The following is a 22,964-nucleotide window of genomic DNA, read 5'->3' on the forward strand; positions in this document are numbered from 1 at the left end:
CCCCCGCGTTCAGGTTGGATCAACGGAATGGAGAACAGCACGCAAGCCAGCACTTCTGTCGAGAAAAGAAATCACCATTGGAGAAGTTACAAGTTGATTATTGACCCGGCTCTGAAAAAAGGACAGCACAAACTCTACCGTTACGATGGGCAACATTTCAGCATGCCTGTGAGTGGGGGCTCCCGTGTTTCCCCCATTGTGTCGTGTCTCCCCCCGCCAGCCTCYGTTTTACCGGCGTTTTGGGGGTTGGGGGTCCCTCCGGGTCGTGGTAATCCCCGCCATAGCGCATGTGTGTGGGAGGGGGGTCTGGGGGGGGGACACGCACAGCCACCAAAGTTACAGCCACCTGACACTGTGTATTCAACTGTCAGGAGCCCAAACCTGCGGCTTTTTTCTGTGTTTCCAATCTGTGTGCATTTCCCAGCAGTATTGCAATTTGACACGTGTGTGTGTGTGCGCTTTCCCCTTCCCTTGAGACAGCCCGTGCTTCCTTGGGGTTTATTTTTTTCTTTTATTTGTGTCTTAAATTTCAAGCTTTGTTATTGCTGTTTCTGTGTTTTCTCTCCTCCTCCTCCTTCTCCTCCCAGAACTCGGGGATCGCTCCTGTGGATTGTGTCAGGGATCCCAGGATAGGACGAATATGGACCAAAACTAAGGAGTTGGAGCTGTCTGTCCCCAAATTCAAGGTACTGCCCTGACTTTTGGCTTTAGCTTTGTATACTTGTTTATCTGGGAGTGAAGCCTGAGTTCCAAACAGTTTAATGGACCGTTTAAATGACAGTCATATTCCTATTAACATTGTTATTTAGCAAACTGTTTAACAATAATCCTCTTCTATAAGGATAACAAGAAATCAATGCATCTGTCTAACRAGATCACTTGAAGGTTTTGGGACTGGGGCTTCTCAGGCGGGGGGTAGTGGGGGTGCTCTCCGCTGACAGTACTGCTCAAAATGCATCTTTGTAGCCCAGAAAAGAGCCGGTTCCARTGAATGGCTGCAGCGGCAGAGCCTCTGCTGAGCTCCGAGGTTCAACCAGAGCCTTGGAGGCTTTTTTTTTGCCCCCAAAGTTTACAGGATACTTTAACCCTCTCCTTCCCGTGCCATCCTTAGGCCCTCCCCCACTCTCATTAACAACGCCAATTATTTTTATCACTCCCCACCTTGTGCCTGTTTCCAGATTGATGAATTTTACGTGGGGCCAGTGCCTCCCAAGCAGGTCACCTTTGCCAAGCTGAATGACAACATCCGTGAAAACTTTTTGGCCGACATGTGCAAGAAATACGGCGAAGTGGAAGAGGTGGAGATTCTCTACAACCCCAAGAACAAGAAGCACCTGGGCATTGCCAAAGTCATCTTTGCCACCGTCAAGGGTGCCCGGGAGGCTGTGCAGCACCTTCACAACACCTCTGTCATGGGCAACATCATCCACGTGGAGCTGGATACAAAAGGTGAGGGGGCACATTCCGGCTCGGCTCATGCGTTTGGGGTTTGTGGAGCCCCTGCCCTTCCCACTCCCACCACATAGGCTGTTGCAGAGGGCAGGGATCTGGTGATTAAAAATAAGAAGGGAGCCGGSAGCGGGTCTGGTGTCTGGGGCCTGGGCGAGTCACGTGGAGCCAAATGTGTTGTCTGTTGCTAAGAGACAGCCGTGTAATTTGCAAAATGCTGCCATCCTGCCTGTCCCCTGCCTRTCCCCTGCCCGTCCCTGTCCCTGCTCGATGCCCTCCCATGTCCCCCATCTCCCTGCCCCAGGCTGGTCCCTCTCAGCCACCTGCCAGGGCTGCCGGATCTGGTGGCACCTGCCTTTTGCAAACCTGGGATTTTTGGGCAAGTCCTGGTGGTTCCTGGGACCCAAATCAGTGGATTCCGGCAGCAGCAGCGGGGCTGGGTGCTGTCCTCTGCGTGCCTGGCATTTCATTGATACTTAGAGCAGACTGGGGGCTGGCACAGCAGAGTGCACACGCAGCACTTGTCAGTGTGTGCGAGTGTGTAAGTGTGAGACTGGCTCTTAAAGCGACAGCAGCTCCCTGTCCTGGAGGAACCAGCCCCAAGCCCTCGAAAGCCCTGTAAAGTTTCGAGGAAGGCATGAAGGCATTGTGTTTAGTCTGTTCCCTCTCCTCCAAGCGTGCTAGTGAAAGGACTTTGCTGAAAACTGCCTGAATTTTAGAAAATGTCTAAAACCGAGGAGGTGTGGGTCAGTTGCTGATTGTATTTCTACATTCCAAAGGTGGCATTTCTAGTTTAAAATTGACTTGCTGCACTCTTTCTTGGGAAAAAGACTTTGCTAACACTATCTTCTTAAAAATGCRGGTATTTTTGTTCTGTATTGAAAGGTTTCAACAGTTTAGTGCACAACCAGCRCAGCAGTTGGTGTGCCACATGTGATAGAGTAGAACAGGATGTTTATTGACATTRCTAACCACTGTTAGAAGAAAAAWCACAGTAGTAGTATAATATTTTCTGTTGGGAGCTAGACTTGACCTTACATGTGTATRCTCTGAAATTCTAGTATCATTAATTTTTACAGACAGGCTCCTTCCCTTGCTTTGAAAYTTGAAGGTAAAAATCATGTTTAAGGACAAATTAACCATTTACAGATTTAATAATATAAGCTAAAGCTGGATTGTAAGTGATGGATATGTTAATGACAATCATTTTAAACAAGCTGATTATAATACCTTCCTCCCTGTTCTCCCCCGTTTATAAACTAAGCTGCAAGTCTTGACCAGGCAGCTGTTCCAGAAACTTTGTAGCACATCAGGGAAATGAGAGGGGTTTATGCTTCTGTTTCCAGGGAGAAAATGCTGAAGTCAGTTTCAAATTGCATTGCTGTTTTGTTTGCCAGCTTTATGCTTCTAGTGTATTTTTTTCACACAGTTGCTTCTTTTGCTCTAAAATASTAGGACTGTCAGTGTGCTATAATCTGTCAGAATCAAGTAAAAATGGTGTTCCTAAAATAGCATTTGCAGGTTAGACCATGCTTAAAATATATATGTATCATCTTCAACGTTTCTTTCTAGTATTCTGCTTTGCAAGACAATGAAAGGTTGGTTAAAAACTTTGTTTTCACAGTGTAGCAAATAAATATTAGGAGGGAAAGTGTCATTTTTATCTGTCTGGCGTGAGCATAGGCCTGGGAATCTGAAACTAATAAATCCAGTCTCCTCATCTGAGACTGTTGTTTAAAGAAACTTCTCTGGCTCAGTTTATCCATCTACAGACTGGACACAATTTGTAATTACCTGTCTTAGAGCAATAGCCAGGAATCATTTCACATTCATAAACCTCTTTGAGACTGTAACTTTCCTGCATTAGGTTTGGTATCCAGGAAGAACTATGAAACTGTAACAATTAACTTTATACTTTCTGAAGAGCAAGTGAAAATAAGCCTAACACATCCATATCCCTGGCATTGTAGTGTCATGTGTGGGTGGTGTGTGTTAGTTTTTCAAGCTTATCTTAAAACTCTTGCAGTGAAGAGATCTATTTTGTCATGACTTCACTTGAACTAAAACAGTTTACATAGTTGAGGATGTGGCTCAGGACTTTGTGAAATGAGATTTGATACCCAAATAACTTCATCTGCAGCATTTGTTCAAGATAAATAAGTGTTTTTCAGGACARAATTGCTCTAAGGAGTGCTTTGTTTTTGAATTGAGCAGGGTGATTCACAGGGAGTTTGGGGTTTGATCCTGCAGGATTTTCTCCTGAAAGTAGTCCTGATTTTGGGGAGATAATGCCTGAATTCATTTTCTGGGCTCAAGTGCTGGGTCTGTCCATTTTCCTATGTGTTCTTTATCTTCTAGAGCAAAATTCAGACAGTTTCAGTGTCTGATTCTGTTGCCTTTGAAACTGATGACAGATTTCTTACAGACTGCAAAATAAGTAGGATTAAGTTTTTGTAGTAATGAAAAATTCAATATTAAGAAACTGGGTCTTTGTAGACTTTAATGAAAAGGCCCATAGTAACACTATGGGACAGTTTGCTTCTTTGGCTTTATTCTTTGAAGGATGCCACTGAGTCCTCCTTAAACCAGGGGGAAAAAAAAAGGATTAATTGGTTTCTGTTCAGAAAGACAGCATTAACGGTTTTGTCCTCAGCATTCCCATGCATTGTATTTGCATTAGTAAGAGGCAGTTTCTATGAGCAAGGTGTGTAGGGAGAGCTTTCTGAAGTGGCTCTGTGTGTTGGCAGAAGCTTCTCCCTTGGGTGAGAGTTTCACTTCTCAAATCTGCRAGCTATTTGCTTGGCACTTTGGAGAGGAGGGAAACGGCTGCGCTCCAGAAAGCATGGTAGAGAGCAGAGCTGCCAAGGAGGCTGAGAAGAGGAAAAAGGATTTAGAAAGCTCCTTGTCTTGGCTGGAGAAGGGAGTGTCTGACTTCACTTGCCCAGCAGATTATTTAAAAATGATCCCTGTGAGCTCAGAGGTGATAACTGCTCTTGTCTCGCATGGATGCAGTGGGCTGGGAGTGCTAGCAGGGTCATGTGAGTGTCAAGAATGTGTAATTTTGCATAGATTGTGATATTTCTGTTTAATCAACTCTTGYGTTGCGTTCTCTGCAGGTGAAACCCGCATGAGATTCTATGAACTGCTCGTTAATGGTCTCTACACTCCTCAGACCCTCCCTGTAGGCACCGAACAGGACGTGTCCCCAACTGGGAACGAATCTCTCCAGGTAGGTGTGCTTGGCTTTTTTTTATAAAGAATAACTTTCTAGAAAAATCGAAACATTAACATTACCAATTTTAATATTTTTAATTTAGCTTTTTTGTGTCTTGCTGTAGTTCCAGTGGACGTTACTAATTCASATTTAAATAAAACTTGCTCATGATTGCCATAGCAAATGTACCTCTGAATGTGGAGCATGTGGCTGATCTGTGCCTGCTTTGCACGGGAAGTGCTTTTTGTCTTTCTGAGTGAAAAAAAGCCTACAGAACCGACAGAACGTGCCCTATTAACATTAGAAAATTCCTGCAGTTAGGACTGGATCAGATCTGTCCCTGAGATGAGATTATTCCCTTGAAGTCAGGGGAATGATTTACAATGGTACATTTGGCCTGGCGTCTGCSGTGTGTAATCCTCAGCGCGCACGGACTTCAGCCTTGCTTAAAGGCTAAGAGGTGGAAGGTGTTTGAGCTTCAATAGTGGCATCAATTTTCTAGAATCTTAATTAGTTGCTGGAATCAGCTTTTGATAAAAGCAGTGGACAGAATTCCTGCAGGCTTCCAGGGGTCCTTCAGTATTTAGGGCACAAATCTCTATGTGGCTTTGCACGATTACCAGCTTCACTGCAAACCCCACTGCCATGAGAGGGTCAAGGGGAAGGGAAGCCTGTTTGTGTGAAGTCACCAGCCTCTTAGGCTTGTTTAAGTGTACTTTTACTCCTCATTGTGACTTAAAAATTCATTTTAAGACATCAAATTTGAAAGAGATTTGGCAGAGATTTTTTTCCTTCTCTCTACTTCTCTATACTCTTGCAACTTCTTAAAATGCCATGATTTCATTAATTCTGTGATCAAGTGTTCTCAGGACAAGTAAGAGCTGTACATTGAATGTGAAAATCCCATTGATCTGGAAAAAATAAATGTCTCCTCCCACCAAGCACCCCAACAGCATCAAGGCAAAACCCTGTTATCTTTGTAACAAAATCAAGACATTGTTTCTTCCTTCCCTACCAGCAAGGTTCTTTTAAAGGCAGAAGGGAGGCAAGTAATGATTTTGCTGAGAGCTTTGCTATGAGTAGACCCTGACTGATCTTTTCTGCTGCTTCCATACCTCAAATAAAAATGGGTAGATTTGTTCTTACTTTTCTTTTTCAGGGCTAACAGCAGAACACTTAATTGATGGTATCACCCAAAGCAGTCCCTGCTGTAATTATCGCTAATATTATTTTTCTAGATATTGTGTTCATGTGTTATATTATTGTCCTGAATTGATTTTTTTTTCCAATTACCACCAGAATTATTGCTTTGTGAGTAACTTTTAACTGTTTGCATCGTAGTTTTGACACTAGAATCTGCCAACAAACTTGTTTGCTATTGTAGTTTAGTAAATTACTCCTGGCATTTGCTCCTCCCCTCATGCAGAGCAGTGAAGACCTGACAGTTCTGCAATCACCACCTCCAGGCCATACACAAACCCCACTGGAAAACAGTCCACAGCACATCTACACTAAAGGTGCAGGGGTGTGGATGTTGTTAAAACTAGCCACGTGCTTCCTGCTCCTTTCTGTGGGTTTTAGAACAGTTGAGGAAGAAACTTTCCTGATGTCTGTGTGGTCATGGTGTCAAGGGGGTCAAAGCGAGAGCGAGTCCACTCCACTGAGTGGGTGAGGTGTGTGAATGTAGCAGGCAGGTGAGAGTTCAGCTGGAGTTTGATGGGGTTGACATGTTCCAAGCAGGTCATTTTACAGGTCTCTCTGCCCTCCTGTGCTTGAGACAGGAGCAGCCAGCCTGTGTTCTCACCAGTTGACTATCCTGGTGTGCTCTTGGGGAGCTGGAGCTCAGTCCATCCTCTCTTGCTACCAGGAGGGTTYTCACTGAGCTCCTGCTTTGCATTATGGAAAATTGATTCTGGAGCTGATGATTAGTGTGGCACTGTTATGACTCAGCAGAGTCTGAGTTGGAGCAGGGCTGCTCCTAGAAACCCCCTGAATGTGCCTGTGAAGTGAGTTGCAGAGCAATTATTTGGCTGCTCTGTAGGTTTGTAGGGTTTCAGTTTCAAATGCCACAATCAGGAGTGCTCTGAGCATTTGTCTTTGTGAAAAGCTTTAAAAAGGTGTTTCTGGCAGTTGAGAACTTCTTGTACTTTTTATATTTGTAGCCYTCTCCCTTGTCACAGATGAGTGCTAGGGAGGATTGTGGGTCAGCTGCACAGGTTTGGCTGCAGGCTGGCAGTTTGCTCCTCTGTATGTTTTGATTTGTTCACAAAAAAAGACAATTTCACATCTCAGACTTTTCTTATTTTCTCCCCTGTTTGCAGTTTAGACAAGCATTACATAGTTGCTAGAAATTGGAACTCTTTCAGCTATAACTGGTGTGCAAGTCTCCTGTTCACCTGATGCTTGTGGGGATAACTTATAAGGAAAACTGTTGTATCTGCTTTCTTCTTCCTCCTCTTGCAGACAAGTGCCTCTTTGCCTGACTTTTTCTTTTAAATCAAAGGRGATTGTTAATAATGGATAATGGTTTGTGGTTTTGGGGATGCTGTAACCTATTTATTTTTTTGCCATAGAAATCAGCATGAGCGCTTGGGTACTCAGCTCCTCTGAAAACCAAACAGATTAGATAAATATCTTTATACAAGTGTGTGTTTATGTGCTTTTCTCTCTTCTGTTGTTCCAGTTGACGGATTCCCTGAAGCGCCTGAAGGACAGTTCCCTTTCTTCTGCGGGATCCTCCGTTACCCCAAACAGCAGCACGCCCTTTTCCCATGACACAGCCTATTCCAGCTGTCGGCAAGACACCCCRAACTCCTACAGCCAATTCACCCCACAGTCCCAAGGAACACCCCACACCCCGCGCTTGGGGACGCCCTTCTCCCAGGATTCCACCTACTCCAGCCGTCAGACAACGCCTGTGTACCATTTTGGGCAGGACAGTGGGTACAAACCCAGGAGGCACGAGACRAAATTCATGGATGCGTACAACCGTCGCCCGGGACACCACTACGTGCACAACTCAGCCTCGGCGGGGGTGTTCCGAGGCACGGAGCATCAGTTTAGTACATTTAAATCCCATCAGCAGGAGCCAGTTCAGTTCTCTCACACTCCTCCCCTGAGCCACTCTAGTTCTTCGAGCTACAAATCTGCCTTCTCTCCCTACCAAGCACCAGCTGTATTTCCCCAGTCCGAAGAGCAGCAGTTTCCCCAAACTTCCAGGGAGACAGAGTACCGGAGACCTGCACCTCCTCCCACTGAGATGGTTGTGGAAAGCAGTGCTGCCCCAAGCATTGATTTTGTCCCAGTGAAGGAGAAACCAGAGGAGCCTCCACCCTTACCCGACTCAAACTCTGTTCCTGAACCAAGCACAGCATCCTTCTCTCAGACTCCAGAGAGGAGCGAGACCCCTGGCACCCCTACCATGGAGTCTGAAATGCAGCATAACAGTTTAGACTCAAGGATTGAGATGCTCTTAAAAGAGCAGAGAACAAAATTACCCTTTCTTAACGAGCATGACTCGGATAATGAGATCCGAATGGAAGGTAGCCCTATTTCCTCTTCCTCTTCCCAGCTCTCTCCCATCCCAACGTACGGTTCGAACTCTCAGCCCGGTTTCAGGGGCCAGACACCTTCCTCACGCCCTTCCAGCACAGGCTTGGAGGACATCAGCCCCACACCTTTACCTGACTCTGATGACGATGAGCCCATCCCTGGGACAGCTTCTCTGAGTCAGAATTCCCGGGGGACATCGGAGGCCAGCATGACTCCCATTGATCAGCTGAGCAGGACCTCCAAAATTGAGACCTCGGAGGCTAAAGAAATGGTGCCTGGTGACCAGACTCCAACGTCAGAAAAGATGGACGAGGTAAGTGAGCTGGAGCTGAGTTGCAAAGCTTTGCACGTGTCCCCAGAATTGGACAGGGTGGGGAATTGCACTTGTCTTTGTGTCATCAGAGCGTGGGGTTTCTGGTGGCTTTTCCTTTTACTCAGGCCAGCTGGAAATGAGTTAGATGTGACACAAAGTAATGGTCTTAATCAATTTGCCAGTCTCCAGCTTTCCTTATTTATAATGTCAGCCTGCTGCAATTTATAGCTTCAGGAGAGCTCAAGGACTGCACAAGCCACCAAAGTTTGGCCAGTACTCAGGCTGTGTGAATGTCCTGGTGTTGACAGACACTTAAGCCACTAGAGGAGTTAATGGAGCACTTTCTGCCATTGCTGTGGTCCCTGAGCAGGGTGTGTATGCAGGCACACACTTGCTTAACGGGGCTTTCATGTTGCACTGAAGTACTGAGTGTGTAYGGTGTGTGAAAGCTCTTCAGCTATTCCTGCCGTCTGATTCCAACGGGAGACAGTTGCTGGGTTTTAAAACTCCCTTTGCTCTGGAGGAAGGGAGTATTTAAAAGGGGGATGTAGTTGACTTGTGGTGGTTGTGCTCCATTGAGTCTTCCCATAGTAGAGCTGAGCTTGTTGCCTCTGCTGGGGCATTTTTGGCTGAAGGGGGAGAGAGCTGAGCAGTGTGGAGTGGTGCCAGCAGACAGGAATTATGTTGCATGGCATGTCTGTTTGGAAGGTCTGTTGCAACAAATGTGAGTATCACTGCAGTGGACGTGTTGGTCCTGTTCTGCTGTGTCAAGTCAAAATACAGAACTTTGCAAATGCCAGACCTTTCTCCTCAATGTTTATAATGGTTTCATGCAAGCAGATGAAAACTGCTGTCCCTGGTGTGCAAGAATGCTGCAGTCAAGAGGGCTGTTCTTGTGTAAACGTCCCGAGTGTGGTAGATCAATTTAATTTACTCATGAAAGTTTGCCGGGGTTAAGCTGGCAGAATGGATTTCCCTCCAGTGGTTTGCAGTTGTGAGGTTTTCACCGGAGAAGCGGCTGCATTTCAGAAGAGGAGGAGCTGCTGCCGTAGCTTTGCAGCGTGTTTCATTGGAGGGAAAGCTCTGCAGCAGTAACACAGTGCCKGTCTTGGTGCTAAATTGTGAAAACAATGTGACTGTGCTGGATATTTTGTTTTTTTCTACATGCCTTTCCTAACCTGCTAGCAGTTGCCAGTTTAGACTTTGAAACAATTCATCTGCTTGAGTTCTTTTTCATCATCCAGGCTTCCCCCTTGGGAGACAAGYCCCTGGCTGGTGGGGGCTGATGATGTGTTAATTAGGAATGGAGTTTTGGTTCCTTRAGCTGTGGTCTGGCAGGCTTAGGAGATCATACTCTTTATTTGCCTGAAAACCAATGAAGAAATCATCCCTCATCTCCTTGCCTTTCTGGGTTTGTATCTGCTGTCCTTGCTCTCGTGCAAGTGGGTTGCAGCCACCTCTGAGTGTGTTTAGGAAGATGGGCAGGTGCCAGCATGGTGTGTGGGGTCAGGCACTTCTGTAGCTGACATGGGGCTTGGGGGACTGGCTGGGATGGATACTGTAGGTTGTGATATGGGGCAGCAGCCTGATGATGTTGAAGCCCCTGTTAAGTGTTGGTTTCCCCTTGATGAGATGCTGTTGTCAGAAGTTCACAGAGATGGTTCTGTGATACAAAGGGATCTGCGTGCCTCAATCCTCTACAGAAGTCAGAAGGGTGGCAGCGGGGTCTCTGTACAGGTCATTGCTACCTTATTTGTCTCCTCCCCCCAAAAAGTTGATGTTTGTTGTTGGAGCTGTTTACTCAAACCTCCTCTTGGTTACAAATCACACTAAGCTATTCTGACGTGTTTGAAAAGTTGCCCGCGCCTTTCATTGCTCCTTGTGATGCAGAAAAAAYGATCTCCATGTGTTTTTGCTTCCTTTCCCCACCCTTCTCTCCACACAGTTTTTTGCTTTAGAAAAAAGGCTCTTCTGGCTTTCCTCTCTTTTGCTGAAGGAGCAGAGCTGAACAGTGACTTAACATAGGCTGAAATTTGATCTGCAGCTTTCCAACTGAGTTAGAGAGGGGCATTGAGGCTGTGTAAGRGCTGGAAAGCTGAACCTCCGGCTTCAGCCTATTGTGATACCACTATTCAACTGCAGTCCTTCAGAGAATCCTCCAGCGAGACAGAGGGAAGGCAGACACGAATATTTCTAGTGACTGTGTGGCTTGGGGAGCARAGCAGGAATGATATCTTAGCATAGGGAAGGCTCATTAAGTATCATAAGGAAGAAATAAAGGGCAGAGAGTTTGAGCTTATTTACTTCATGYTTGGCTCTTCAAGGGACAGCGTGTCCCCAGGCCAGCTCTCTTTGGGTGGGTGCTCTGGGAAAATCTCAGGATTTATGAGGATGCCAGCAAAGTCCCAGGGAAGTTTCTCCTGAGGTGATCAGTGCTTTTGAAAGACCCCTGCTCCTGTTTCCCATCAAAACAAGCACAGTTTTTGTCCATGATTGCTGATACAGTAACATCTGTTCTATAGGTGCTGTGCTGTCCAATTGTCAGGGAAATTAACTCCCCAGACTTGCTGTAAGTAAAGGAGGTACAGMCAAGCCCCAGCAAATGCTCTGATTTATCATGCAAGACCCTGGAGTTTGATTTCAAGATCYGGTCTGATACTCCTAAGCCAGAGTTTGGCAGGGATTTTGGGTGTGGGAGAGGAAGGGCTCTGCATCTGTCTGCAACACCTAACCCAGCTAATCTCAGAGCAGTGATTAAGGTCTGCAGAGAAAGTCCAGCTAAGCTTAGCCAGGGGACCAGGCTRAGAGGTGGAACTGTGGGATATGGGCAGTACAAGGTAAAGGGAGGAAAAGGATCCTTCCAAACAGCACACACAACCTGCCAGACAGGAAGGCAGGGCAGAGAGGGCTCTTTCAAGAAACTAGAAGATGGCAAAGAAAAAAGGAAAGAATAAAAGCTTAGCTGCATTGTTATAAGAGGGAATTTTTTGAGGGACAGGTGTGAAAACTTTCCTTCCTATGTGCTTGAGAAGATAAAAAGGAAAGAATTGTAGTAATTTCTTTTCACAGGATCTTTGCTGTTTCGGAAGTGCAAAGGTTAAGTACGTACAGTTTGACGTTTTGACATCCCATCTGAGCCAGGTCTTGTTTTGGCTTGGCTTGTGACAGGAAGAGGCCCTGCCTTTGTGCTGGGGAGGGTGACAGGATTGCAGCGAGTCACTTTGTTGTACATGGATGATGCCTTTCATGTTTCAGCTTATGAATGTATCAGTTTGTGTGCACAGCCGTTGTGTAATGGGAAGACTGTATGGTTGACAATGRTATTTTTCCAGATTTATAAGTACAAAAGCAGTTTTTAATTGAGGGATCAGCAGTCTCCTGTCCTCCTGGTAGTTTAGCTAAGCACTGACTTACTGAGGTGGGAGTGGCACCTTAAAAACGCCAAAGATCATCATAAAAATAAAGATCCTGAAGCATGAATGAGGCGAGAGCAGTTCTCCTGCTTGCTGGGAATTTTAGCAAATGGGTTGGGGAGTGAACTGGRAGTTACACAATGCCCAACAGCCCTAGAGACCCTGAAAGCCACTGCTGTCACCAGCTGTCTCACCCGGCTGTTGTGAATGTTTTTAATGGCATGCTGGGTGCTGAGGTGCCTCTTGCAGGGCAGCATCACTGGGATGAGCTGTGTGGATGYAGTGGGTCCTCTTGCAGCTACCCAGGGAGAATTTCCCAGCTGTGCTTACACCAGGTGGGGTGGGTTGGGCTCAGCCCTACAACAAGCTCTGCTGAAGACCCTGAGGTTACATCTGGGCTGAATTTGCCCTTTGTGTTGAAGCATCTTCGGGTTCTTGTGCAGTCACGGCCAGAACTGGAAGAAATTTTTGTTGAAGTGTCATATTGTCCCTCTGGAGCCTTAGGAGAATGTGATGACATTCCCCTCAAGACACTGCCTCGTGTCTTGTGTGGCTCCATGCTGCTGCATCCCCATCCAGACTGGGCATTGTTTCAGTAGCTGGTAAATGATTCCCCATTTCTGCAGAGCCAAATTCAGCCTTTAGTTGTTCAAACTCTTGTGAGACGAAACAGAGCCCAGGTGTTGTCCAGGCAGTGAGAGGAGCTGGTGAGGGTTTAGTGCCAGCAGTGCCTGTGGTGGTTGCCCCAGGGGCCATTGATGCCCTTAGAGCTGAGTTGAGCAGGAGCAAGTCCATCTGTGCCTGCAGGAGGATGTTTTCCTCCGGTACCCTGCTCCCACCCACAGGTTGTGTGGGCTGGGGGCAGCCCCATGTTCCTGGGACATTGGTGATGAGTTACATGGAGCCTCCTAAGGATGAACCCAATCACTGTGCTGAGAGATGTTTCTGGGCTGAAGAGCTCAGAAGTGATTTATTCAAGGTAAATGCACATTAGGGTTGAGAAGGTGGATCCTTAAGAGCCAGGAAATGTGATACCTTCGTTTCCACAGTAACTGTGCAAGAGCCCTTATGCCCATAAGTAGCTGTTATGTATATATAACATCTATAGGTACATCTGGGTTCCAGTTTATAGCTGGAATGGGATTCATSATTTCTGGGGGGAGATGGGGAGAGTAGATGGAGGAAACGGTTGCTCTGAATGTAGTCTTTTAATTGAAGAAGGGAGAAAAACCTGAGAGCTGTGATTTATGCTCAGTCTCATAAACACTTTTTCAAATTTTCCTGCCTCCTGAGCTCTTGCAAATGTGATCATGCCTGACAGAACCGGTTCCTAATGGAAACTCAAAAAATAGGTATCATGTTATGACCATGAATTTCCAGAAATGCAGCCAGCCAATGCCCAAGCAGCAGAGATTTGGATGACTGCTGTGGTTTTACATGTGAATTACACCAGCCATGCTAAACCTGTGAAATTAAAATGAGAGTGAACTGCGTAAGCTGTGGGTTCAGTTCTGCCCTCCCTGACCCATGCACAGCAGCAGCAAGAAGTCACAGGGACTTCAGGGGATCTTGTGGAATTTTAGCTTGTTCAGGAAAGAAAGGCAGCACACAAATCCCTCAAAAGGTGATTTAAATGTGACACTACGCTGGCCCCTTTGAGAACTCAGAGATCTGTTCAGCCTCTGAGTCCTGAGGAGGGAGCAGCCTGCAGCAGGACTGCAGCCCTGTATTCTCTGGGGGATGCTTAGGGCTGAGGGTCAGTTCCCAGATAACTTGACCAAGGCAAGGATGTCCAGGCTCSTGGAGCAGTGGAAGTGCAGGTTGTTATTTTACCTTTTTTTTTTCAGAACTGATGCTAGAAGACCACAGGCAGGGACTGCTTCCTCGTACACTGATTCATTTACCACATGACARCCTGCTGCTCCTACTAAAATTTATRTGAAGCARAGGAGTCTGCTTGGTTTTTTTGCTCAGTTGTATTTCACTTTTGACTTTTTCTATTTGCCTCTGATTTGATTCTTGGAGTGCTTTGCAGAGTGGTTAGCATAACAGAGGGCTTGACCAGATAAATGTTCAGTAGAGGAAGCAGCAAGAGGTAACAAGCCCAGTGTCCCTTTTTACAGTCACTTTTTCAGAGCAGGATTGCATAGGATTTACCTGGCATTCCTGGTGATACAGCCTTGTACATGTATGCTTGGTGGGGGAAGGAAACCTGAGTGAAAAAATATTTGACTGTTTGAGGTTTAGTTCTTTTGGATATCCAGCAACTTCAGTAGAGGGAGAGAACGTGTCCCTGGTTGATAACAGAGCTGGAAATTGTGAAATGCTCTGGAGTGTAACTGAAAAATAGAAAGCAGGCTGTGGTTGGGAGGCTGAGTGGTTCTTTTGCTCTCACACCAGGCCAGGGCTTTGAGGCTTTTACATTTTGCATACCTGATAGAATTAACATTGCCATTCCTTTTTATAAATCACTGTTGCTGACAATACTCTCACCACAAGCTCAGTTTGTTCTGTTTTTCCACCAATGACTTTCTGTAAATTTTCAGTTCCTGGTGGACTGGCTKTGTGTACTTGAACTGCTTAATAGGTTAATAGGTAGAGCATTGCTTATTTTGTGTTTGTGTGATCTGTAGATGCTCCTGCACTGCAAACTTAGACCCAAATGACAGTGTTTAACCGTAGCACATAGCTTATGGCAGAATAATATCTGCAAATCTGATCTCTGCACACCATCCACAGTCAGAGCGCCCTTGGCATCTTCCTTTAGCTGCTTACAGAGTTCTTCCTATTCTTTACAACACTCAGGGTTTAGCAGTGACGATATTGAATGTTCAGATGTCATAAATGCAGGCTGTGAAGCCTCACATTGAAGTGACACGTTTTCCTCACAGTTTCTCCAACCCATTATCATTCCAGTTGCGTTTTGCATCTGATGGCTGTGAAAAGTGACCAAGGGAATGCAGACAAGTTACTGGATGGCGGCGTGTGTTGCAACATGCAGTGACACTGAGAAAACGTGCCAGTGTGTTAGGTAATCAGTAGAAATATTGAGAAAATAATTGCTGTTAACATATTGTGCTGGCAGCTGCCAGAACAGCACTAATTTCTGGGTCTGGTTTTGAAGATGCCGGAGCAGCCGCTGTGTTCTATATGTGTCTGTGTCTGACACAGAGCACTGAGCAGACGTGCTCTTATTCAAATTTCTGCTGGCTGGTGCCTTTCCTGRAGTCCTCTAAATAGATACAGTTCATCAGTAGAACGTTTTTTCCATATTGCATCAATTTTGAGGCCCGTGACTTTGTCACCCCCCTTCTGTTGATCTTAATTTTGAGTTTGGGGTACTTGTTTGTACCTAGTGAAGACGGGGCAGAACTCAAAATGAAACTTGTGAGATGGTTAACTCTGTGCATCACGTACCTGCCCACAAGGGCTCCTTTGACCCAGACATGTTACTGCTGTCTCAGGATTTATTATGAAAGTGCAGTGCTTGCTTTTGGAAATGCCCATCCATCATGACAAAAAGATTGCTCAAATTTTGTGCTCCTAAAAACAAAATATTTGAAAAAACAAAGAAGGAAGAAAATGGTAAAGGGAAAAAATAGAAGTTTAAAATTTTTTTTTATTAGAATTATGTCAGTGTTTGTTTGCACACATTTCCAGTGGTGCAGACAGACCCCATGAAGCAGAAAGAGCGAGGCAGCAAACTGGGGTTTTTCATTTCTCTCCAGGCTACTATAGGTGGAACAGGTTTGCTCTTCTGGCTGCTGCAAGAGCTTCAGGAGCAGCTTGAGTAGAGGAAGTTGTTGGTGGCTTGGGTTCTGGCAATGGCTCTGTGCACAGAGGGCACCACGAGCCCGCGGCACAGTCTGTGCCGGAACCGAAACCGCCCGGACACGGAGCTGCCAGCAGTGCCTGGGCTTGGGAGGTTTGCCTGCAAATACTCTGAAAGCTGGAGCTCCACTTCCAGTTTTCCCTCCACTTAGGCACCTTTTAGTGGCGTTGGGAGTTGCTGGCTGCTCYGAGTGGTTTTGTTTGGACTGTGTATTTATGTGGAGTTGATAACCAAGTGCAATTATCACACACCTTTGACCAGCTCACCTGCGTTTTGCCCAATCTCTCTCTCTGTATCAGGCAGTAAGTCAGGGAGATAGTCAGGAAAAAGGCTCTGAGAATGGTGAGGAGGAGAGAAAGAGGAGAATCAAAGATGGTCTCCGCCAGTCCTTTCTGCCTTTCCTCTTTGCCTGCACCTTCAAGCATTCAAGGTGGGATGTCCTCAGCTACTGCTGGAGCCTTAGGAAGAAGAGGGCTGAGGRTGGTGCAGGTTGGGTGACATCAAGGATGGATGGGGTTTTGTTTTTCCTGGGMCTTTTGCTGTCCTGGTCAAGGAATCAGATGTCTGCTGCTTTTGTGGGTGGTGTGGAGTGGGAGTTGCTCTCTTACATCCAGATTCTTTCCAAAAGAAGCGTGTTTGGCACTGAGCAGAGAGAGTTTTGTGCTGATGTCCAAGCAGCATGTTTTCTTCTCCTCCCATGGTGCAGGATCAACATGTGTTGCACACACCAGGGAGACATTCCCTGTGGAGCCTGGGGAGAGATTGCTGAAGTAGGCGGCTTTTTTTCCAGGTTTCTGTTTTCCCAAAGGAGCTTGTTATTTCTGGTGCCTTGTGTATCCCAGGCAGAACAAAATATACCTATTTGAGGTGCTAGCAGTGTTTTTTGGCGGAAGCAGGAGCTGGTGTGATGTTGGCACATGGCTCTGGGGACCGTTTCCCAATCAAGTCCTTGTTGCTAAGCAGTTGCCAAACGTGGCATTTTGGTCACCAGATGTGGCCGAGAGTTTCCAGTGCAGATAATTGAAATATTGTCTTTGAAGGATGCAGATAAATGTAAGCAACTGTTATCATGGTGCTACAAGCRTTTTGCTGTTTTCAGGAAAAAGAAATACTWGGAAAATATGAAAATCCTTCATACTGCATGAAATTATTCAAATTACAGTACGACATAAAGGGCAATCTACCAGTGGAATGTATGCCATGGAGACATGTGTGAAAGGATGAATTTTGACAAGGAAATCTCAACAAATTTATTTGCGTGTTAATATAGTGTTAGGTGGGAYGTGTCTCACAAATTACCTCAGAAAAATGGTAACAGCAGAGGGGTTTGCAAAGCTGAGGTGTGTTCCAGGTCAGTGAGAAGCAGGCAGATTGTGTGGGTTTGGTGGCAAGGGGCAGCCTGGCCCCAGCAGAGCCCTGATGGAGAATGGTGTCCTGATGCTGGGATTGCTTTTAAATGCCCTGGGAGCACCCGGCCTGGCTGCAGGGCACCAGCTGGGATCTCTGCTGGGCTGGGTGCTCAGGCTTCAGCTTGAGGAAGTCTTGTTGCATGACTTTGTTTTGAATTGTTGCTGGGGCTGCAGTCAGAGCAGCGACAGTTTTTGCAGTATTTTGCCTATTTTAGCTGAGCTGCGGTATCAAGAGCAGTGCAATTGTTTTAATATCATGTCCAGTGAGATGTGTGGATGATGTCTGTGATGTGAGTACCACACTGCAGCTCTGGTGTTTCAAAAGGTGCTGAGGCCAAACGGTGCTAAGTAATAAATGATGAGTTGCAAACCACCACAGCAGCTGTTCCTGCAGAATTGCTTCAAAAATAAAAAGATGCCTGTGCCTTCCAGCTGGGCACCTGGATCAGTGAACAGGGTGTGGAATGCAGGAGCATAGAGCTGKGTTTGCCTGGTTTTGTGCCTGTCTCTCAACTGTTTCACATAACTCTTTAAATAAGTAACCTGCCTTTTCAAGGTTTCATATATAACTTCATACTAATGTGCCATTCTAATGGCAACACTGCTTTAAAAATACAAACAAGAGCTGTGTGATTGAGAGGGGTTTAGCTGTGTCTGCTCAAGATTGCAGTGATGCTGAGAGCTTCTGCAGAGCTTTACTCATCTCTAAAGTGCGTATTAGCAAAGCTCTTTAAAGCAGGTAGCAAAGAAGTGGGTAAAGTGTCACCGAGATGGGGAGGCCTGGAAAAGCCTGGTGGGTCTGAGGAGCAGAACATGGAGTGGTGGGTCTGAGGAGCAGAACATGGATCACCAAGTGCTGGCTGCTGCTGAAAGGCTCTGCCCTGGACATGCTGCCCTTCCACTTGAGCAGTCACCCATGGGGGAGCTTGATTACAGCTCTGCTGCAAGAGAGAGCAGGAGARACTTTGGACTAACTCATCAGCAAGCAAGGAAAAGGCCCATCTTTACCTTTCCTTGTCTCTCTGTGTTGTTGGGGGCTTGTTCCTCTGGGTTACTGAGAGTTTGCCATGGGTGCTGTGCAGCAGCCTCTCAGCAGCTCCCCTAGGGTCCCTCCTGACCAGCAGATTAGCAATGCTCAKCTCTGTAGCTGCTGCTGGACCTGTCTTCCACAAACATCTAATCCATTTTTCAACCCATCTGCACTCCTGAGCCTGTGTGGTATCCTGTAACAGTGAGGTGCACAGCTGAATTTTGTTCTGGGTGAAGAGTGTTTCCATGTGTTTGTTTAAACCTCCTGCTTGCTAATTAGGGGACAGGTGGGGAAATCAGCACACTACCTCTCCTCTCTTTTATGCATATTTTATGCCTGCACAAATGGCAGTGGGAATGCAGCCCAGCTGGGGGGTATTTCTACTCTGTGCTTTAGAGCGCTTGTGGTTTTACAATTTATTTTGCATATAGTGGAGATMGTTTGATAGTAAAAGTTTGGTATCTTCTTGAAGGCCATGAGAAATGTTATGTCCTGCACMGGGATTATTTTGGTTATGGGATCAGTCAGCAGCTGGCAGCTGCAAGGGTTGTGTCTCTGTCACCCAAAGGGAGTGGTAGGAGGAAAAAGTTGCATTTCCCTCACTGAGCAGGTTTTGAAAAAGGACAACTTGGAGGTATTTCTTACTCTAAGGCTTGTCTTAGGAAAAGATTTTATTGTTTTAATTAATATGTTACATTCCTCAGTTGATGAGCCTGATTCTGTCTTCCCTAAGTGYATGCACTTAGTTAAGTCTTGAGTACAGCAAGAGAAGGAAAATGTAAGCTGGAAATAAAGCAGTGAAAAATTCAAGATGCTTCCAGAGAGAAGAGAAATGTTACCAAAGGGGAACTGTTTCTTCTGGCCTCACCCTTACTTTTGAGGAAGAACATCTACTGAGCTACTGGAAATAGGCTCCTCACAGTGAAGCATCTCCTGTGGTCTGGCTGGGTTTTAATGCATCTACAGCTTTGCTGGGAAGGACTTGTTAGTTTGTGTTGTAATGCTCAGAAAATGAGGAGCTGCTAAGCTCATTAGGGTGCCACTCATCGTTAGTGGTCACTCTGTGAAGGTCTGTCTGGTCACAGCCAGGGAGGGTTGGTGTCTCCTGAGCCTCCCTTTCCCCAGGGTCACTCCACCACTGTCCCAGCAGACCCAGAGCATTTGTRCCACCTCCAGTGGGGGCTTTGTCCAAAGTGGGCAAATGCTTTTTGTCACTCAAGATCATGTGGGCTGGCTGAACCACCTTCTCTGCAGCAGTTTTTCTGGGAATTTCAGAAACACAGCAGATGTCCCATTCTCCTGTCAGCGGTGARGGTGGTGGCTTTCTCCAGAACAGAAAGCCACAGGTTTTCGTGTTTGAAACCATACCATGCAGCCACCATGACTGCAGTTAGGGTGATAATGAGGTTCCTAAAGACCTTATTAACAGYATGTTCCCTCTTTCATGCGGATTTCTTTTCAAATAGCTGGTGCTGGGCTAGAACAGAGCTGCTGGAAGGAGAGTGGTGTGGTGTGGTGTCTGTGTGACCTTCCAGGCCAGCAGTGGAGGGCTCATGRAATCTCAGAAGTGTTCAGGAAAGGTTCACTTACAAATCAGCRCTTTAACTCTTTTCCCTTACTCATTTCACACTTTTGGAGAGTAGAAGTTCTGTGTGTTTGTAAAGGGCAGTTCTGGGCTACCTCCATCAGCTGTGGGATATGGGCTTCTGGCTTTTCTTGCGGGTGCCAGAAACAGGTGGGCACCTTTGCTTCCCAGCTGCTTGGACAGATCAAGATGCACCCTGGAAATCCAGGGCAAAAATAGCTCAAGCTCTTGGAGAGGGGAAGGAGAAACCAGGCTCATCATTTGAGATGCTGCTGTGGGATTTACTAATGGCACTGGATCTGAGGSCAGATGGGAGCGAGCAGGAGAGCCTTGAAGGATGATACCGATGAATGATCAAACAAAAACTCTTTTCTTTCGCCCATTCTCCTTCAAGACCCAAATTCCTTCATCTCTGCCCTCCCTTCTGAGGAGATTCAACATTGCACAGGTTGGATTGGGGACATCCAGGTCTTGCAAATGAAACCACTGTTAGTGCTAACACTGAAACGCAGAGAGCACTGAGCAGGACACTGAAAATGCAGCCATAACTGTGACAGCCACGTGATTTCAGATCCTCAAGGGTACGGTAGTACTGTGTAAAAGGGGAAGAGAAACAAACTGGCCTAGTTGKGCTGATTAGAGCTGTTTAAATACAGCATGTGTACAACCTATTCTTCAACAGGCTGCTATCAGCTGGGAAGCTAGACTGTTTTCCATGCTTATCTCCTTTCTTATCACCCTCTTGGTAGCAAGATCTGAATCCATGGCTCTATTTGACCTAAGGTWTAAGTATGAGGGTAAGGCCAGGGGCTGGCATGTGAGTCCTGCCTGGCACTGAACTGTGAGGGATCTGTGTACTCTGCACACGCAGTTATTGCAGGGTGTTGGTTTTTTTAACTTATAGGTGGACTCTGATCTAATGTCACCAGTTCCCTTTATCTCTGATTGCAAAGTACCTTCTATTCTTTAGAAATGTGGGTGCATTTCTGCACACYGGTGTGAAGAGCAAGGCAGTATTACAGAATCATTTGAGAAATGAGTTCTCTCTATACAGTGTGATTTCTTCTAAATTCCTTGCTTTTCTTTGTGTCTTTAGAGAAGCAGATGCAGCCTCRAGCTCTGCATCTTTTGTGTGTGGACAGACCTTACAATAAAATAATAGCTGAGGTGGCAGAAAATGACAGAGGAGCCCATTGCATGYGTACCACTGCCTTTCTGTTTTTCAGAGAGACTGTTCAGCTCCTCTGTTGGATTTGGCTGGTTAGTTCCCAGAACTCTGCATCACTGAACCTGATGTCTGAAAAGGGTTTTACCTGGGTAAAGCCAGTCTGGCCGTATGAAAGTCTTTGGCAGAAGCAGAGAACATTCCCTGACTAATTTATCTGTAGGGGGTATTTTCTTGCCACTCTACCATCCTTTTATGCATGACTTAGCTTCCCAGCCGACTAAAGCCTTTGAAGTTAGATTGCAAATAGCTCTTCAGCTATCCCTTCCCCCCATCTAAAATAGGGAAACCAGAACAACCATTGCTGTGGAAAGAGCCTGCCTTGTTACATGGCTTCCCAGTGTTAACACCCCTCTCTTTTCCTCCTTCCTTTTCCCTACCTCCTCCTCCCCCCCATAAAGAAACCCTTTTTTTCCCTTTTAATAAGATCTACTTAAGACTTGAGGGAAAAGGCCATGGTTCCATGAGATGGTAAATCCAATTTTAGGGTGTTTCATATGTGATGAAAAACACTGTGGCCACATGACACCGCCCCTCAAGTGGCACACATTGGCCCTGCCAGTTCGGATTTGTGTGCATAATGCAGGAGGGGTGACTGTCCAGGCCAGCCTTGCAGGGGGCACACACAGCTCCTGAGCTCGGGCTGGGGGCCAGGGACTCCCCACATCACACTCTKACTGCATTTTGTGACCTGYCCAGTTGGATGTTAACACCATCTCMKCTCAGATCTGTGCGGTTGGGATGGYTGGRAGTTTRCRGTCTCGGYGTTGCTGAATGTGGACCCCCAGGATGTTGTTTTGGACCCTCCACAGACACTGGAGAGTCTCTTGTGCATGGGAAGCCCACGGGCAATGTCTGGTTTCTCCAAATATTCCTTCTTCGATGGTATTGCCGACAGGAGCAGTGTAACCACATCATATGCTGTGAGGTTTGCAGTTCGGAACTTTCTTCTCTTCTGGAAGGGAGAAAGACGTGAATTAAACCATCCCTTTTGTGGAAGGTGWTGCACTTACTAACAGAGCAACCCCCTCAACCTGGCCCTCGCTGCTCATTCATCTCTTCAGGCTTTCTGCTGAGGCAGATCTGGCAGCTGTTTTCCTGCTGGCTTCATTCCTGACTCTGAGGATTTCTGCCCTAGGAGGCTCTTGCAGAGGGCTCTTGAAACCCACGTTGAAAACTGGACTGTGGTGCTGTCTTGGCAAGAGAACGAATATTTGAAAATACTGAATGATGATTGAGTATTCTCCCCTTGGGATCACATTCCTCAAGTTGTCTTTTTTCTGGATCAGTAGAGATTTGTTTCCTTCAGACTGCACCACATGGGCTGCCCATCTCTGTCCTCTTGCTTCACCCAGAGTTGCCTGTCCTTCCCTGCATCMRTGGCTGATTGAAAGAAGTTTTTAGMYTCGTGGAAATGCCTAGAGCCTGCCTGAGTGGGTGTTTCTTACTCCAGGATCCATTTCAACTTCTGGAAGGAAGAATCCATGCACCATTTCCTAGAGCCACTGGAGCTCCTATGTACAGTCAACTAAAAACAGTCCAAATCCCTCCTATTCCATAATTGCATTAATTTTCTCCTATTTTTGGTGGGTTTTTTTGTGTGGACCATTTCATGCCCAGTGTCACATCAGGGGCTTTGCTTTGGGAAATGCTGATTTAAGCTCCTGCTCCGTTCCTTTYCTTGGAGGTGTTGATGTTATTCCAGTGTCCTGCAGGGAGACAGGATAATCCCCTCTGGAGTCTGAAATGGGGCCTCAAAGTGTCGAGACCCATTTCAGCTGCCCAAATGCATTTGAGGGCCTGCAGGAAGCGTGGTGTGGATTTGCATGAGGCTGGGATGCWCTTTGGCACTGCTGTCCATCCTACAGGAGTCATTTTAGCTTAGTTTGTCATCTGAATTCACTAGATTTTCTGATGATACCATGGATTGTTGGGCAGCTTT

General features: G+C 46.3%; 1 protein-coding gene across 1 annotated transcript in view; it reads left to right on the top strand.

Annotated features, from left to right (window-relative positions):
• Positions 1-9: 9 nt before the first annotated feature.
• Positions 10-22,964, top strand: part of SETD1B (SET domain containing 1B, histone lysine methyltransferase) — a gene marked incomplete at its 5' end in the record, with an annotated part of 43,236 nt that continues 20,281 nt past the window's right edge. Inside the window, 5 exons of the mRNA XM_057377795.1 lie at positions 10-168; positions 588-686; positions 1,179-1,449; positions 4,566-4,678; positions 7,347-8,528. Of these exons, the coding sequence (XP_057233778.1) occupies positions 10-168; positions 588-686; positions 1,179-1,449; positions 4,566-4,678; positions 7,347-8,528 (1,824 nt within the window). The remainder of the gene's footprint in view (positions 169-587; positions 687-1,178; positions 1,450-4,565; positions 4,679-7,346; positions 8,529-22,964) is intronic.

This window comes from Malurus melanocephalus, unplaced genomic scaffold, assembly GCF_030028575.1.
Source record: "Malurus melanocephalus ecotype Western Australia unplaced genomic scaffold, MMel_1.1 scaffold_325, whole genome shotgun sequence".
In the NCBI taxonomy this organism is placed as follows: Eukaryota; Metazoa; Chordata; class Aves; order Passeriformes; family Maluridae; genus Malurus; species Malurus melanocephalus.